This window comes from Lithobates pipiens, unplaced genomic scaffold, assembly GCF_037356315.1.
Source record: "Lithobates pipiens isolate NorthernLeopardFrog02 unplaced genomic scaffold, aLitPip1_a1.2 Scaffold_27, whole genome shotgun sequence".
Lineage (NCBI taxonomy): Eukaryota > Metazoa > Chordata > Amphibia > Anura > Ranidae > Lithobates > Lithobates pipiens.
The window spans coordinates 205,370,089-205,388,971 of NW_027507788.1; the positions used below are offsets into that span (position 1 = coordinate 205,370,089).

Genomic DNA, 18,883 nt, shown 5'->3' on the forward strand with positions numbered 1-18,883 from the left:
CTCAATTGGCTGTACGTCTCCTGTGGATCACAGCAGTGCAGATCATTCTGTACTCCTGTGACACGTTTTCAGCAGATGGGGCTGAAGCCCGTTGTCGGCTGACATCAGAGAGGTGGTCCAGGCTCAGGAAAGATCGTGACCATATGGTGGGAATGTGTGCCGTTGAGAGCCTGTGCTGGCCGCTCCCACCACCTCCATGGCTAGCACTCCAGTGAGCGTGGGGGGGGGGGCAGAGATAGTCACCACTCTCTGCTCAAGGAGTACTGGGAACCAAGCGATCGGTGGTGTTTGATCTCTCAGTTCTCAGTCTTAGCCCCTGTACACACGGTCGGAGATTTCGACAACCAAATCCGTCGGATTTTGTCCGTCGGATTTTGTCCGTCGGATCTTGTCCGTCGGATCTTGTCCGAAACTGTTGCATACACACGGTCGGACTAAGTAGTAGTCGAAAAATCCGATCATTCAGAACGTGATGACGTAATTTCATTACGATGGGACTACGTTCAGGCTAGTAGCCAATAGCTTTGATGTAGGAATTTGATCTGAGCATGCGTGGCACTTGGTCCGATCAAAATTCTCTACACATGATTGGAGTATGTCCAATCTAACCAGTTGGTCGGAAAATATTTCCAACAAGTTGGAAAATTGGGTCCGACGGATATTCCGACGGAATCAGTCCGATGCATACCACACACAGTCGGATTATCCGACAACACGATCCGATAGGACACATTCCGTCGGAATCTCTGACCGTGTGTACAAGGGCTTAGAGCTGGCAGGGGACAGATGCCACAGTGGACCGCTGCTGCATCCACCTAGGTAAGTGCAATTCCAAAAAAAAACAAAAAAAACTTCCCATATTTCTCTTTTAATAGAAGTTGTTTTTTTGTTAATCTATTTGCAGAGCGGGGTAGAAGTAAAATCAGACATGCTATGAGGCAGGAATTGTCAACAAGCACAATATTAGTGCACTATTTATCAAACTAAAAAGCACACAATCCTGCCTGAATTCCTGAACTAAGGGCAAGTGGATTCCAAGAAGCAAATGCCATCTGCCCTTACTCAAGATGGCCACAGCAAGAAATGCTAGGAGGAGTGTTTTTCAAAGTGAGTTATTTTGCTTTTTATATAAAAATTGCATAGTATTAATCTATAATAAAGATAATGCTCCTCTCTTACCTATTAGTGTTTGATCTAAATATTTTCCAGTTTGTCACTGCAATGTATGGATGTAATATTTAATTTTTGGGCATATTCCTGATACATTCAGCACGCCAGCCTGCTCATAGAAAACAGATAGCTGTGTCCAACAGAAGCTGTTATTGGCCCTCTACCCCTGACCCGAGTTAAAACAACAATCCTATTCAGCTGAGCTCTGCTGATTTGGCTCTCTCGTTTGACTAGATAACAATCTGTTCTAGCTGACAACAAGAAGTCGCCATTGAGATCCCTTCATCACTCAGCAACTGTGAGCAGCAAAATGCATTATGATGCTACTATTCTGTTCTCAGTACTAACAAGGTCTTGGATTTGTTATATTAATGAGTGTGGATTATAAGTAAACGTCACAAAGCCTTCTTGTTTTTTTGTTTTTTTTTGTGTATTGCACATTTGGGGAAAAAAAAGCGAAAAATGTGCCCGAAATACACAGACACAGACAGAAAGAACCAGGTAAGTCAACTTATAACAATTATTTTGTAATAGTGATTACTACACATTCTGTAAATGCTAACATAGAAATGTTCTAGATAATAGTAAACTATAAATATAAGAGTAAAACTTAAACTTTTATGGTATTTGATGTATTATTATGGCAGGTCTGGGTAAAATATAGTAAAATGCAGTGATCAGATCAATTAAAACCATATTCTAACAGCATTTATAGAAGCTAGGAACTACCCAGCAGCAGGGATGGGCAGTCAGGGGAGGCAGGTGAGGCAGAGCCTCACCTGCCATGAACATTAAAAAAAAAACAAAAAAAAAAAAAAAAACGATCGAGCTTCGAGGGTTGTAGCTCGGAGACCTAATTCTGGAGATACGAGGCTCAGAAGTTACATATAAAGCGGCCAGTTAAAGCGGGAGTTCCGCCGTTTTTTTTTTAAAGTCAGCAGCTACAAATACTGCAGCTGCTGACTTTTAAAATAAGGACATTTACCTGCCAACCGCGTCCGCGATGTCGGCACCCGAAGCCGATCTCTCGATTGTCTCTCGGGTGCTGCCGCCGCCATCTTTGGTATGGGATTCAGGAAGTGGAGCCTTGCGGCTTCACTTCCCGGTTCCCTACTGTGCAATCGCGAGTCGCGCTGCGTAATAAGGATGGTCCCCGCTGTCTCTGGGATCCGTGTGTTTCCCAGCAGGCAGCGGGGGACCCGCAGGAGGTGGTGTAAATATCTATGCCGGAAGTGGGTGCAAATACCTGTACTATACAGGTATCTGCACCCCCCTCCCCCCTGAAAGGTGCCAATTGTGGCGCCGGAGGGGGGGAGGGTTCCAATGAGCGGAAGTTCCACTTTAGGGTGGAGCTCCGCTTTAAACTGCAAGCTGGCACACTCTGTTTGCAGCAGACTTATGCCCTGTACACACGGTCGGACTTTCTGACGGAAAATGTGCGATCGGATCGTGTTGTCGGAAAATCCAATCGTGTGTGGGCTCCATCTGACTTTTTCCGTTGGAATTTCCGACACACAAAAGTTTGATAGCTGGATCTAAAATTTTCCGACAACAAAATCCAATCGTTTAAATTCCGATCATGTGTAGACAATTCCGATGGACAAAGTGCCACGCATGCTCAGAATAAATTGCTAGATGAAAGCTATTGGCTACTGGCCCATTTATAGTCTTGTCGTACGTGTTGTACGTCAGCGCGTTCAGAACGATCGGGTTTTCCAACAACTTTGTGCGACCGTGTGTATGCAAGACAAGTTTGTGCCAAAAATCAGACGGATTTTGTCGTCGGAAAGTCTGACTGTGTGTACAAGGAAGGGATGAGCTCAGGCGCGTTCGCATGGAATACGTGCAGAGCCCGCCAGGTAGTCGGCGCAGAGCTGCGCTAATCACAAGCAATGAGACATTGCCCAATCTCTGCAGCCGCACATCGGGGCAATGTCTCACTGCCTGTGATTAGCGCAGCGCTCTGCCGACTTCCTGGCGGACTCTGCATGTGTTCCATGCAAACACGCCTGAGCTCATCCCTAGTACAGGGCATTGAGGATGAGCTCACAGTGCCTTTCGCTTCTTGTCGGAGGCATTGAGCTCAATGGGCAGCTTGGAGTCTTGGACCAATGGTAGAATACATTTGGCCCAAGCTTTCCAATAAAAATGCTGCAGTGGAGGCATGCCTCTCATGCCTTGGATCGGCGTCGGCCCTCCGAGTGCAGCACGGACATCTTCCACCGGAGCTACGTACAGGTTTGCGGCTCCGGCGCTGTGATTGTTCGGAGCCGCAATTACATCACTACCGCGCATTCACGCGGGAGCCTGCCAGTCACGGCACAACTCCTGAAGAAGCGGCACCAGTGGCCCGTTTCTTCAGTGCACATGCGCCGATGACATTGGCAGCAGCACATATACTGAATATTTCCTAAACTGTGCAAGTTTAGGAGATAGTCAAGGTACCTACAGGTAAGCCTTGTTATAGGCTTACCTGTAGGTAAAAGTGGTGTAACAGGGTTTACAACCACTTTAAGCCCTTGTACACACGATCGGAGATTCCGTCGAAATGTGTCCGATCGGAGCGTTTTGTCGGATATTCCGACTGTGTGTGGTCTGCATCGGACTGTTTCCGTCTGAATATCCGTCGGACCAACTTTTCCAACTTGCCGCAAATATTTTCTGACAAAATGCTCCGATTGGACATATTCCGATCATGTGTAGCCTACGCCGACGGACAAGGTGCCACGCATGCTCAGATCAAATTCCTAGACCAAAGCTATTGGCTACTAGCCTGAACGTAGTCCAGTCGTAATGAAATAACGTCATCACGTTATGTACAATCGGATTTTCCGACAACTTGGTCCGACCGTGTGTATGCAACATCACTTCCAGACCTCTTCCGGAATTAATCCGTCGGAATTACTCCGACGGATTTGGTTGTTGGAATCTCCGACCGTGTGTACAAGGGCTAAGAGGGAGAATGACAATCTGTTGCTGTTGAAAAGGTACTGTTTTTTAATCAAGCTAAATCATATATTTATATGCTATGTTATAACCCAATAATGTAATTATTATCTATTTACTGTGAAATTACTGGTTGGAAATTATAACAAACTTCAGTACTTAGCCTGTTATGCCACCTGCTTGAGTATAGTTTTTGAAAATATAGTAAATTACCTTAAAAATAATATATAATAATTATTTGTATATTACTTACTTATGGTAATTAACCCCTTGCCGCCCAGGCCAATTCTGACATTTCTCTCCTACATGTAAAAATCATAAATTTTTGCTAGAAAATTACTCAGAAGCCCCAAACACATACATAATAAATTATATATATATATATATATATATATATATATATATATATATAGAGAGAGAGAGAGAGAGAGAGAGATATAGATAGTTTTTTTATATATATATATATATATATATATATATATATATATATATATATATATATATATATATATATAGTTTTTACATATATAAAAATACATTGCATTTGTTTTGGAAAGAAACTGTTTAATGAAGTAAAGTTAGCCCATTGTTTTGTATAATGTGAAAGCTGATGTTACACCGAGTAAATAGATACCTAACATGTCACGCTTTAAAATTGCGCACACTTGTGGAATGGCGCCAAACTTCAGTACTTAAAAATCTCCATAGGCGATGCCTTCAAATTTTTTACAGGTTACCCCTTTAGAGTTACAGAGAAGTTCTAGAATTATTGCTCTCACTCTAATGCTTGCAGTGTATGTAACCTGTGTGTATCTGGCTCTGATATTAGCCAGTGCCTCACCAGCCACTGACCACACCGTACGTCCCTGCCTAGCAGGTACATGAAGTCTATCTTTGTGACCAGAGACAGGAGTAGATGCTAAGGATGCAAGACGCTTTGGTATTCACTCCACTGGCAACAGTAGACATGGGTTTTAAGAGCAAACAAAATTTTGTTTTTATTTTTAATAGTGTGAGTAAAGGGTAACAGCCTTATTGCTGTCTATGACTCTACTGGTAAGACCCCCCTGCCCTATGTGTCTCAGGGACACCAGTAATAAACAGAAACTGTGCTCACTGCGACCGTAAGGTCAATGTACCAATAAAAACATAATCAAAGTTCTATTTTCTCCCTTGGGATTCACTTGTTAAAATAGTTAAAATAAGTATTAACAATATTACAGACGACAAGGCATTATAATTGTTCCTCCCTAAAATGCCTAGGTTAGGCTTAAAAGAGAAGTTTGGCCAACGTACAAAACTAAATGCACTTCATGAATTACAAAGGGGTTTTGGCCCTACTTCTCCTTTAACCCCTGATAAACAGCACTCTCTCCCAAAGGGTTGCGACACCCATATAGCATTTCATTTCTCCCTCTTGTGACCCAGATTCAGCAGACAGCGGGCTGAAGAGCCACTCCAGACTCTGGAAAGATCCTGACAATAATGACAGGATCCTTGTCGTTCCTAGATGCAGGCAGCTGGCTCAGCCTCTTAGTGCACTGCTGAGAGAATGAGCCAGCTGCTCCAGTCCACTCTTCTGCCCGATGCTTCAGTGAGCACTGGAGGGGCAGAGCAGAGAATGAGGATTGACAATCACCACTCTCTGCTCAAAGCAGACCTAAGAACTGAGCCATCAGCAACCATGTGATCACTCAGTTCTCAGGCTTAGAGGTAGAAGGGGTAAACAACATCGCTGATAGCATGGGTCATGATATGTCCTCTTTATAGAGAGATCTGTGGTCTATTAAATAAATAAAACAAACTGAAACCAGACGTGACAGCATTCTTGTCCCTTCTGGTTTCTGATGTCATAGAGAAGGAGAGACAACAGAAGTTCCTCTCACTCTTTGTAGTGCATCCAATGCATTTAGACAGGGATGTACAGTATCTCACAAAAGTGAGTACACCCCTCACATTTTTATAAATATTTTATAAAATCTTTTAATGTGACAACACTGATGAAATTTACACTATGCTACAATGTAAAGTAGTGAGTGTACAGCTTGTATAACCAATTTTCTGTTCCCTCAAAATAACTCAACACACAGCCATTAATGTCTAAACCGCTGGCAACAAAAGTGAGTGCACCCCCTAAGTGAAAATGTACAAATTGGGATAAATTTGCCATTTTCCCTCCCCGATGTCATGTGACTGGTTAGTGTTACAAGGTCTCAGATGTGAATGGGGAGCAGGTGTGTTAAATTTGGTGTTATCGCTCTCGCTCACTCATACTGGTCACTGGAAGTTCAACATGGCACCTCATGGCAAAGAACTTTCTGAGGATCTGAAAAGAAGAAGCATTGCTCTACATAAAGATGGGCTAGGCCAGTGATGGCGAACCTTGGCACCCCAGATGTTTTGGAACTACGTTTCGCATGATGCTCTTGCACTCTGCAGTGTAGCTAAGCATCGTGGGAAATGTAGTTCCAAAACATCTGGGGTGCTAAGGTTCGCCATCACTGGCCTAGGCTATAAGAAGATTGCCAAAAACCTGAAACTGAGCTGCAGCACGGTGGCCAAGACCATACAGCGGTTTAACAGGACAGGTTCCACTCAGAACAGGCCTCGCCATGGTCCACCAAAGAAGTTGAGTACACGTGCTCATCATCAAATCCAGAGGTTGTCTTTGGGAAATAGATGCATGAGTGCTGTCAGCATTGCTGCAGAGGTTGAAGGGGTGGGGGGTCAGCCTGTCAGTACTCAGACCATATGCCGCACACTGCATCAAATTGGTCTGCATGTCTGTCGTCCCAGAAGGAAGCCTCTTTTAAAGATGATGCATAAGAAAGCCAGCAAACATTTTGCTGAAGACAAGCAGACTAAGGACATGGATTACTGGAACCATGTACTGTGACCTAATGAGACCAAGATAAACTTTTTTGGTTCAGATGGTGTCAAGCATGTGTGGCGGCAATGAGGTGAGGAGTACAAATAAAAGTTTTTAGTGCCTATAGTCAAGCATGGTGGTGGGAGTGTCATGGTCTGGGGCTGCATGACTGCTGCCGCCACTGGGGAGCTAGTTTATTGAAGGAATCATGAATGCCAACTTGTACTGTGACATACTGAAGCAGAGCATGATCCTCTCCCTTTGGAGACTGGGATGCAGGGCAGGATTCCAACATGATAATGACCCCAAACATACATCCAAGACGACCACTGCCTTGCTAAAGAAGCTGTGTGTAAAGATGATGGACTGGCCAAGCATGTCTCCAGACCTAAACCCTATTAAGCATCAATGGGGCATCCTCAAATGGAAAGTGGAGGAGCGCAAGGTCTCTAACATCCACCAGGTCCATAATGTCGTTGTGGAGGAGTGGAAAATGACTCCACTGGCAACCTGTAAAGCTCTGGTGATCTCCATGCCCAAGAGGGTTAAGGCAGTGCTGGAAAATAATGGTGGCCACACAAAATATTGACAGTTTGGGCCCAATTTGGACATTTTCACTTAGGGGGTGTACTCACTTTTGTTGCCAGTGGTTTAGACATTAATGGCTTTGTGTTGAGTTATTTTGAGGGGACAGCAAACTTGCACTGTTAGCCCTTGTACACACGGTCGGAGATTCCGACGGAATGTGTCCTATCAGACCGTTTTGTCGGATAATCCGACTTTGTGTGGTCTCCATCGGACTGTTTCCGTCGGAGTATCCGACGGACCATGTTTTCCAACTTGTCCGTAAAATTTTCCGACAAAATGCTCCGATCGGACATACTCTGATCATGTGTAGCCTACTCCGACGGATTTGGCTGTCAGAATGTCCGACCGTGTGTACAAGGGCTTATACAAGCTGTACACTCACTACTTTACATTGTAGCGAAGTTTAATTTCTTCAGTGTTGTTTCATGAAAAGATATAAAATATTTACAAAAATGTGAGGGGTGTACTCACTTTTGTGAGATACTGTATCTACAATAGTGACCACGGTGTGCAGTCTATGTAGCATTTTCTTATAAGTCATAGATTGTAAGCTCTAGCGAGCAGGGCCCTCTGATTCCTCTTGTACCAAATTGTAATGTAACTGTAATGTCTGCCCTCATGTTGTAAAGCGCTGAGCAAACTGTTGACACTATATAAAACCTGTATAATAATAATAATAATAATAATAATAATATGTATCGCTGGTTTCTCTTCACAGAGTACTTCAGAACAGCAAAGTGTTAATATTCCTAAAGCTACCATCAACATTAGAGAAGATCTCTTTGAAATTGTTAATTCCCTTGAAGCAGGTAAGATATAAATTAACATCATATTTGTTATGAATATTATATTGTAAATTGACATAAAATGACATTTACTTTTCACAAGCTGCTTTGAGCTTTTAGAAGGGCAGCGGAGAGTTTCCTTAAGCATATTTTAAAGAAGCCGGTACTTTTCATTAGTCTGTTTAAATGGAGAAGGTGAAGGGGTAAAGATTAGCAATGTTCAAATATAAATGCAGATTTTCAATGATAAAGTGCACAGTGATGAATAAATTCAGCGACAGGAAATGGAAAGTGCCAACTTCTACCAGTTTTAGGCAAACATCCTACTCACCAGATTGATCAGACACCCATGACAAGTGTTGATTAAGCAGAAAGGGAAATCAAGATGTATCCACCAAAGCAGACACCTTTCACCAACAATGTAACCAGAAGGGATTCATAAGAGAAGGAAAAAAGAAGATTTCCTCATAGCGTAACTTGTAGCCATTTATTCGTAAAAAATATAATTCCAGTAAAAAAGGACATAAAAAGGAGGTAGCACACCAAGCTGCGTTCCACCTGCGCTCCAACACGATGGCGAAAGTGACGTATCATGTATTGCGTAAACCGACGCGTTTTGTCAACACATCTGACATCATATGGAGTCATGTCCTGGTGGAAAGACTGAACTTTTCATTTCCTGTCATTCAATTTATTCATCACTGTGCACTTGATTGAAGAATCGTTGGTGATGGTTTATGTCATAAGCCTAGGCTTTTTAGCAGACAAGAAACAGGAAGTGGGCTGTATAAGGTATTGGCATTACTCCGCTTAGGTCCGCTTTAATTCAAATGTGCTATAAAAAAAAATTCACAAGCTCCCAGCCACAACCAGAACTCTGAGGGGCGCTACAGTAGGTAAACAATCCATTAATCTCTAATAAAAAATATCTCACTCAGGTTTGATGTTCCTGGCCAATATTTGTTTTATCCCTGAGATGACTGTTTCATGGACATCTCTGTGCTCTGTGCTATAAATATGCAAATTTAACATGACAACCAAAAAAATTTGTCTAAATCACATGGATCGAATCTCGGCAGGTTCAGCAGAGATTGTCCGAGGTTCAATTCATCTATGAGCTGGCTGGTTGTACAAAAGTCGATCCATCAATCAATCAATTTCAGTGCAACCAGCCTGTAAATTTTTTTGCATGTGAACACCTCTGGCAGCTATAGCTGCCAGCAGTGATCATTGTGTTCTGCTGGTAGGGAATTCTCCCAGCCGGCAAAATAAAATAGCACTGTAGAAGGGATTCCCACATTAACACTGACTGTGATGATGGGGGAATTGAGCAATTTTCTTTCCTTCCACCTTTACAGTATTCACTAAGAGGTCTAGTTCCAATCCCGCCTGGAGAAATTCCAGTATGTGGCAGACCCTTGGTGAATCCGGCAAAAATTCATGTTTGCTTGCAAATTCCACAAACTTGTTCCAAATTGTGGTATAGGTACTGTTGGTACTGTCTTTTCTGGCTCTCATTAGGCTATCTGTGACCCTGGTTGAGCATCCCAGACCGATTAGCCTTCACCTCTCAAGACCCAGGCCATCAATCTCAGAGTCTCTCGGGCTGTGTGGCAAATTGGCCCCTGCATCAGCAGATCCGGCATTACTGGTAGAGGGCATGGTTCTCTTATACTCAGCGAGAAGAGCATTGGATACCAAGGTCTCCAGTTTGGCACTACCACCAGAATGGACAAGCTCTCCAGCCACAATCTGCGCAGAAGGTGGAGGATCACCAGAATGGGATGGAAGGCATATGCTGTCCTGAAGTTCCATTCCACTGTGGGTGATTGGATATGGCAAAAAAAGTGGTAGTTTGGTATTCGCTGAAGAGGATAACTGGTCCACCTTAGGAAGGAAAGCCCATGCCACTGAGCTCCACTCGTTGTTGTCCAAGTCCACTCTGGACAGGTAGTCTGCTTGAGTATTCAGATGATGGGGCACATACACTGCTGTTAGCAGCTGTAAGTTGGATTGAGCCCAATTCCTAATCTGAGTCACTTCTCTCAGGAGAGTAACGCTGTGAGTGCCTCCATGCCTGTGGATATAAGCCACTGCTGATACATTGTCTAACTTCAAAAGGATTGGCGCCCCTTGAATATGACTTTTGAAAGCCAGGAGAGCATGGAAGGCTGCCCTCAATTCCAGTATGTTGGAAACCACATTGGCAGCATGAAATGTCCATTGGCCTTGGGCCCAGTGATGTTTGTATAGCACTCCCCAGCCTGTTCCACTGGCATCTGACTGGACTATCTGCCATTTTGTTGTGAACAGGGAGTCGCACCAAAGTAAATTCCACTGCCTTTACCACCAGTCCAGACTGACCCTCATCTGGGCTGTGATCTGGATTTTCCAACCAAGATCCCTCGATCTCCATTGATTTAGGAGATTAACTTGGAAGAGGCACGAGTTCCATTATGCCCGTTTGACCATCAGAATGGTTAAGAATAGTTAAAATCATTATACCGAGAAGTCGCATTCAGTCTATTGTTGGCAGGTACAACTTGTTTTGGGCTTCCGACATCGTCTTCAGGATGCAGGACATTTATCTTACCTTTTGGGTAATGCACTGGCACTATTCGAGTATCTATTTTCGCACCTAGGTATACCAGGGATTGAGGAGGCACAAGGCAACTCTTCTCTTGATAGATCAGCCAACAAAAGTTCTCCAACAGCAACAAGGTTATTTTCCAGTGTGCCAGGAGCGTGTCCTTGTCCTGACTGATGCCGTGTGCACATGATCGGACTATCCGGTCTTTCCAAAAGTCTGGCGGACTTAGAAAGAAGTTTTGACTCAAAATTGTCCGCTGGACTCAGCAGCCCTGCGGACAATCCGCCCGTCTGTGTGCTAGTCCGCCAGACTTTTGAAATGAACGGACTTGCCCACACAGAGAAAAGTCTGTTAATTTTGAACGTGGCTCCACGTAGCCGGGACTAGTGAAGGAAGTGAATGTTGCCGCCTTCATCTGCGAGATTGACACCTCGCTAGCCCCGTCACCTGGTATGAATTTAAAGGGGAGGCCTTACGCCGAAAAAACGGCATGGTGGCCCACCAAAGTCCATAGCAGACCCTTATCCGAGCATGCAGCCCAGCCGGTCAGGAAAGAGGGTGGGGACGAGCGAGCGCCCCCCTCCTGAGCCGTACCAGGCCGCGTGCCCTCAACATAGTGGCAGTAAAAGCCCGGGCCAACGCTAGTAAAAGAGCTATAAGAAGATAGCGGAGGCCCGGCAAGAAGACACGAAGAGCGGAAAAAGACCCCCGGATGGCGGCGGCGAAGTCTATGAAGAAAGATGGGCTCCTCCGCTAGTAAAAGAGCTAGCAAAAGAGCAGAAGATAGTGGAGGAGTCAGGCGAGAAGACCCCCCAAGACGGAAGAAGAGAAGACCAACGGAGCTGTCTAATAAATTATTTTAAAAACTTGTGTTGTGTTTTTTTTATTTACACTTTTTTCACCAGGTGAATGGGTAGGGGTACATCGTACCCCATACTCATTCGCATAGGGTGGGGGCCGGTATCTGGGGCCCCCCTTATTAAAGGGGGCTCTCGGATTCTGATAAGCCCCCCCGCCCGCAGACCCCCACAACCAACTGCCAGGGTTGTCGGGAAGAGGCCCTTGTCCTCATCAACATGGGGACAAGGTGCTTTGGGGACAAGGTGCTCCCCAAAGCACCCCCCCATGTTGAGGGCACACAGCCTGGTATGGCTCAGGAGGGAGGCGCTCGCTTGTCCCCACCCCGTTTCCTGACTGGCTGGGCTGCATGCTCGGAAAAGGGTCTGTTATGGACTTTGGGGGGACCCCCACAACGTTTTTTCGGTGTAGGGCTTCCCCTTTAAATCTATACCAGGTGACGGGGCTAGCGAGGTGCCAATCTCGCCGATGGAGGTAGCGACATTGACTTCCTTCGCTAGTCCTGGCTACCTGGAGCCACGTTCAAAATGAACGGACTTTACTCCGTGTGTGGACAAGTCCGTTCATTGCAAAAGTTCAGCGGACTCCCGCCATAGTCCGTCGAACTTAGTCTGCCAGAAAAGTCCAGTCATGTGTGGGCAGGTCCGCTCATTCGGAAAGTCCGGCGAACCTCCGCTGCAAAGTCCGCCGGTTTCCGCTGGACTGTCTGATCGTGTGTACGCAGCATTAGAAGCAAAATGTCATCCAAATAGTGATGTATTTGGATGCCCTGCAATCCACCAGGATCTTCGTGAACACTCTGGGAGATGTGGTCAGCTCAAAGGGCAGGCATGCAAATTGATAGTGGAGTTGTCCCACTGCGAACCAAAGAAACCTCTTCTGATAGAATGGGGCCACGGGCACGTGAAAGTACGCGTCCTTTAGGTCCACTGACAGTAGCCAATCTCCCGGTTGAATGACCTTTAGGATTGTTTGGAGCGACTCCATTCTGGATCAATCCTTCTTGATGAACCTGTTGGGGCCCCTAAGGTCTATTACTGGCCTCCACACCCCTAACTTTTTCTGCACCAAGGACAGAGGCGAGTAGGTTCTGGAAAAGCCTTCCTGCTAGGGCAGGGATCCTCAAACTACAGCCCTCCAGCTGTTGTGGAACTACACATCCCATGAGGCATTGTAAAACTCTGACATTCACAGACATGACTAGGCATGATGGGAATTGTAGTTCTGGAACAACTGGAGGGCCATAGTTTGAAGACCCCTGTGCTAGGGGAACTGCTATTATCGTTTCCTGTTCCAGGAGGGTTTCTATGTATTTCCAGAAGACATTCCGTTTTTCCTTTTTCTGAAGGCATCTTTGTTAAGACAAAGGTTCTGCTGGGCTGCTTGAGGAATTTCCAGTTGTGACCGTACCAGATGGTAGATATCACCCACGGCTCCTTTATCTCTTGTGCCCACACTTGATGGAACCTGAATAACCTGGCTTTTACCTGACAAGTGTGAGCTGGTGGATAGTCAAAAGGATTTCTGGGGTTCCCCCCCCCCGGTAAAAAGTTGCTCTCTTTGCCTTATGGTTTGCCGCAGAGTTCGGCCATTGCCGGCGAAACTCCCTTCCTGGTCTGTAAGACCTAGCGTCTCTGCCTCTGGGTCTTGACGTGTTTCTAAAAGTTGTGTTTCTCTTGTGAAGCAACCTCTGGTTTTGGGGGTTAATCCCTAATCTTTCACCAGTTGCCTTTGCAATAGCTGTGTCCAATTTGTTTCCAAACAAGGATTATCCCTCAAAAGATATCTTACACCATACCTGCTTGGAAGCTGGGTCCTCCACCCAGGGCCTTCTGGCAGTTACTGCATTTAGCATAACTTTCGCCAAAATTTTAATCAAGTCAATAGATGCCTCAGCCATAAAGGAAGCTGTTGGCTTCAGATTGGCTAACGACGCCAGGACTTCGGCTTTGTCCAGGTCATTCTCCACCACCTCATCTTCGTACAGCAGGGCCTGCCTAATCTCAGTTACAAAAGGTTGGACTAAGGCGAAGTCGAATCCATCATACTGGGCATCTTGTTCCTCGGCAGGAGATGCATCTGAAGCCGAAGGATCTTGTGCTTCTGGATTCACTTGAGCGGCCGGAGGTATTTGAGGTAATAGGGAGCGAGAGGTAGAAGGAACTGGAGCAGCTGAAGCCTGCGTCTGTGTTGCAAACGACTTCAACGTTTCCTCAAATGCCTGTTTCATTAACGATACCAACTCCATCTTATCAGGTTCTTGGCTGTTCGTCACTTTTTAGAAGCAATCCTCGCAAGCCGTCTTACCCGACATAGCCTTCTCAGGGCAAACCCAGGAACCTCCTGGCCTGGGCTGTTCATGATGCGAATCCCTGTGGTGTCACGACGGAGATCACTGTCACCTTGAGGCGGAGCAGAAATGAGAAGCATCTCTCCTTCCGTGGGAGCTATGATCTTCACGTGAGGAATAATGTCTCCCATTCCTTCCCAATCTTCTATCTTCATGACCAAGACCTGAGGAGCTGGAGAAGCACAAATAGGCATGAGGAAATAGTCTGCAAACAACGGAGATTTGGAAAGAATATATTCATTGGCCTCTCCCCTAGGTTCTTTGTGAGCGCCGATTTCTCTGTGCATGCCCAGAGTGGACGCCCAGGGTCCCAAGGGTCCCGGGGTTGGAAAGCCATTTCTTGCAGTTTGAGGCATGTCTCTTTTTTCTTCAAAGCCTATGAAAGTTCCAGAATCCTTCCTTCTCTCCTCCTGTGTGTTCTGTGACATAGAAATGTGTATGGATAAAGTGAGCCTTGATTGCTCTGCCTCCAGTGCCCTGTCAATAATGCCACACAGAGTCTGCTCCAGCAGGCACAACAGGGATTGTGTCACTGATGCATGCACTGTCACGGCTCACCATCGTTGTGGCCTTCTCAAATGGTGACCGTAGAGTGCATTCATTCTTAATGATCAGCCATTGATGTGGGGAAAAAAAGCTGAGGCGGCCTGAGCCTGTCATCGTGCCATAGGTACTCGTTGATGGCCCTCTGCTGCATGTATAGCCGCTGCAACGTTGACAAAGTCGAGTTCCACCTGGTGGGCATGTCACAAATCAGGCGGTTTATGGGCAAGTGGAAATTCAGCCAACCAAGCACTGGCTGTGTATGACTGCCTGAAATGGCTAGAGACTCTTCTGGCCAGCTTTAGCACATCTTGTAACCCTGGGTATGTAGTTAGGAAATGCTGCACCACCAAATTGAGGACACGTGCCAGCAATGGCACATGTGTTAACTTTCCCTGTCTAAGGGCAGACAGGAGGTTTGAGCCATTATCGCACACCACCATTGCTGGCTCCAGCTGGCCTGGTGTGAGCCACCTCTGGGCCTGTCCCTGCAGAGCTACAAGAATCTCTGCTCCAGTGTAGTTCCTGTCCCCTAAGCACAACAAGCTGCAGCACCTGTCCTGCATCCTTTTGAGTTGCAAGCAGTGTAACCCAGTGTGCTGTGAACTAAATATATCATCCCTGTCCATGCTTGCTGGAACACGTGTCAGCAGTAAGGTGGATTTTTACAGCTGACTGCCTTGCCCAACAACGCTAGAAAATTCCCTTCCACATGATGGTAGAGAGATGGAATGGTCTTACGTGAAAAGTAGTAGTGCCTGGGAACCTGCCATTGTGGTACAGCACGTTGTGCAAATTCACAGAATGGGGCAGAATCCACCAGGCTGAAAGGCAGATGTTGGAGACAACAGCTTTGACAAGCTTGCATTTAGACGCTGGGCATGTGGGTAGCAGATAGGGCAGAGAAATTTGCCGGCTACAGTCTATAGCTGGTGGCGTGCTGCTGGCAGATGTGATGTTAGGACCTGAGACACCCTGTGCTATACTATCATCCCTGTCAGTGGAGGCTGCTGAGAGGTAATGACTCAGTATAGCAGGGGCAGACTGAAGTGGGTAAGGAGGAGGAAGGACAGATTTGTGCCCCTTTTGTGTGGTATCCAAATGGTTGGTGTTTTTGCCACGTTTTGATGTGCCTGAGACACAGTTTGCAGATAGCAACAGTGCGATCTTCTGCATATTTGCTGAAAAAGGCCCAGAAAGCTGAGCTTTGGGGAGTGGGTCGTGAGATAACAGCTGCAGAATGTGATGGAATAGGGTGGCTGCTCTCTACTCTTTCTTGATGTCGGCCTCCTTGGGGTTGTGCCGCCTCAGCTTCAGTTTCCTCCTGTGCTCTATCTGGCACCCAATTTGCATCAGTGACCTCATCATCATCTCCTCCATTTTCATCATTACCACTGGAGACAACTTGGCAATACACTGCGGCTTGGGGAACATGAATACCAATTTGTCTACCAGTGTTCCTCCCTCTCTCTAGGCTCATGTTCCTGTCATCCTCAACCTCAGAACCAACATCTGAATCCAGTAATGGCTGGGCATCATCAATGAGAAAGTGGCTGACTCTGTGGTCAAATATCTAAGCTGACTCCTCAATGGCTGATGTTGGGGCTATGGCAGGAATAGATGTGGAAAAGGAGGCAGGTTTATCCACTGTGGCAACTGCAGGGGACTGCACACTTGTCTCTGCTTGCGCAACAGAGGATGAGGAGGATGAGGAAGGTTTAGTAAGCCAGTCCACCGCCACATCTGCATGCTGTGCCTGGATAACTCAGGCAACGCACTAAACAGAGGAAATGATGCTCTGCCTGAGGACTGACTACCTCATCCACCTTTTCCTGTGGACACATTTGTTGCTGGCCCCCTTACAGTGCCAAGGTAACGTCTGCCTCTGCTTGTTGTCCTCCCAGACATTATTGGGAGGGAGGGGCAGTGCTTATAAGAAAATGTAAAGAAGAAGTTGAAATCTGTACGTAGATGCATTTTAATCAATGTAAAGAGGTGTTTGGTGCACTTTAATTTGAGTACTCGCACTACACAGACACACTCCACAGATACAATATAATAATCTGCAATATAATGTGGCAAACATACAGTGACACACAGAATTATATGGCATTAAACTGTCAATAACGCACACAAAACTATATGGCGTTAAACTGGCAGTAACGTACACAAAAGTAAATAGTGTTAAACTGGCAGTAACGCACACAGGAGTAAATGGCGTTAAACTGTCAGTAACGCACAAAACTATATGGCGTTAAACTGGCAGTAACACACAGAAAATTATATGGCGTTAAACTGACAGTAACGCACACAGAACTATATGGCGTTGAACTGGCAGTAACGCACCAGTTTTGTGCAAAGACTGATCCTAAAAAACAGATTGCTAATGATACTGAATTAATTTAAAAAATGACCAAGTATTCTAAAGCCAGAAGTTTTTTTTTATCTTAATCTATTCTCTGCATTAAGATAAAAAAAAACCCTACCTATACTTACCTGAGCGCAATCTCAATTCAGTAGTGTGCACAATAGCAGTGGCTCTCTCAGCTTTCTCCCTTCTCATAGGCTCAGACACAGCCAGTCAGGAAGGAGTGGGGGGCAGGGCTGCGCCATGTTGTGTGTGTCTATGGACACACAGAGCCAGCTCAAGGGGGGCGCTCGGACGGATGCCCGGGGGGGGGGGGGGGGGTAGCAAGGAGCATCAGCAGGGGACCTGAGGAGAGGAGGATCAGGGCTGGTCTGTGCAAAATCGTTGCACAGAGCAGGTAAGTATAACATGTTTGTTATTTTAAAAAATCAATCACTTTAAAATCACAAGAGGAAATAATCTGATCATAGAAATCTTAAGCAAAGTTAGAGAATAGAACCAAGAAGCAAACACTAGAGTGGTAAATAGATATTTATTGTTTAAAATAACAATAATTATTGTTATTAAAATAACAATAATTATTATTATTTCATTTTAGCTATAGCAGTTTCCATTTGAATCATCCACAGTTTCTGAATACTTAATATTCTTAACATTTTTAGCATTAGCATTAAATGATAAGAATTCAGTGTACAGAATATAACTAGTTACCCTGTTATTCCATGACATTTTAAAGTCGATGAATATGACTTTGGTAATAGAACTACATAATAGAATTATATTTTACTGGATGAATATGCTGCTTTTACAATAGTTATACAATCTTGTGCATAGTAATACTTATTAAATGTAACAAAGCTCTATTATAGAGAAATTTAATAAGGAATTTTGTTGTGAAGTAATTGCCCTGCTTAGCTTTGTATTATCAGTGAAAACTGAGATTGAGCTATTTATACCAACCTCTATATCATTTATGAATAAATAAAACAGAATTGGTCCCAGGACAGATTACTTACCACCCCAGCCCATTTTGAATGCTCAATATTTATCACCACTTATTGGACATGCCCCTGTAACCAGTTCTCTATCCAGGTACATACCATATGGTCCTTGCCAACAGACCTCAGTTTGTAAAGTAAACATTTATGGGGAACTGTATCAAATGCCTTTGCAAAATCCAGCCATACCACATCCACAGGCCTACCTTTTATCTACAGCTCACTTCCTCATGTTAACAGGTTGGTCTGGCAAAGACAATCCTTCATGAATCCATGCTGATGACTACTAATGATACTATTTTCATCAGCAAATTCTTGGATATAGTCCCTTATCATTCCCTCCAATAATTTACAAACTATTTATGTTAGACTGACAGGCCGGTAGTTTCCAGGTATATGTCTTTGGCCTTATTTCAACCAGTTGCCGACCGCCCTATAGCGCTTTTTACTGCTACAGGGTGGCTGCACTGCGCAGGATCACACACACACATTATATATATATATATATATATATATATATATATATATATATATATATATATATATATATATATATATATAATGTGTGTGTGTGTGTGTGTGTGTGTGTGGTTTTGCACTTCCAGGTATTGGGTGCAAGTGTACGCCGCTGGTGGCTCGCTCCTGCTGTGATTCTACACAGCGGTAGCCGATCAACGGGTCCAACAGACCTGACTTCCTCCGGCATTTGCTGATTGTTCTGTACACAGACAGAACAATGTTCTGCCTATGTAAACAAGGTGATTCGCCGCTCCGTCAGCAAGGAAGGCATTGATCCTGTGTTCCTGCAAAGCAGTAAT

At 45.0% G+C, this 18,883-nt stretch overlaps 1 protein-coding gene across 1 annotated transcript in view; it reads left to right on the forward strand.

Moving 5' to 3' along the window:
* Positions 1-1,341: 1,341 nt before the first annotated feature.
* The window catches only part of TMPRSS5 (transmembrane serine protease 5), an 87,707-nt gene continuing 70,165 nt past the window's right edge, over positions 1,342-18,883 (forward strand). Inside the window, exons 1-2 of the mRNA XM_077458135.1 lie at positions 1,342-1,671; positions 8,292-8,382. Of these exons, the coding sequence (XP_077314261.1) occupies positions 1,633-1,671; positions 8,292-8,382 (130 nt within the window). The 5' untranslated portion in view covers positions 1,342-1,632. The remainder of the gene's footprint in view (positions 1,672-8,291; positions 8,383-18,883) is intronic.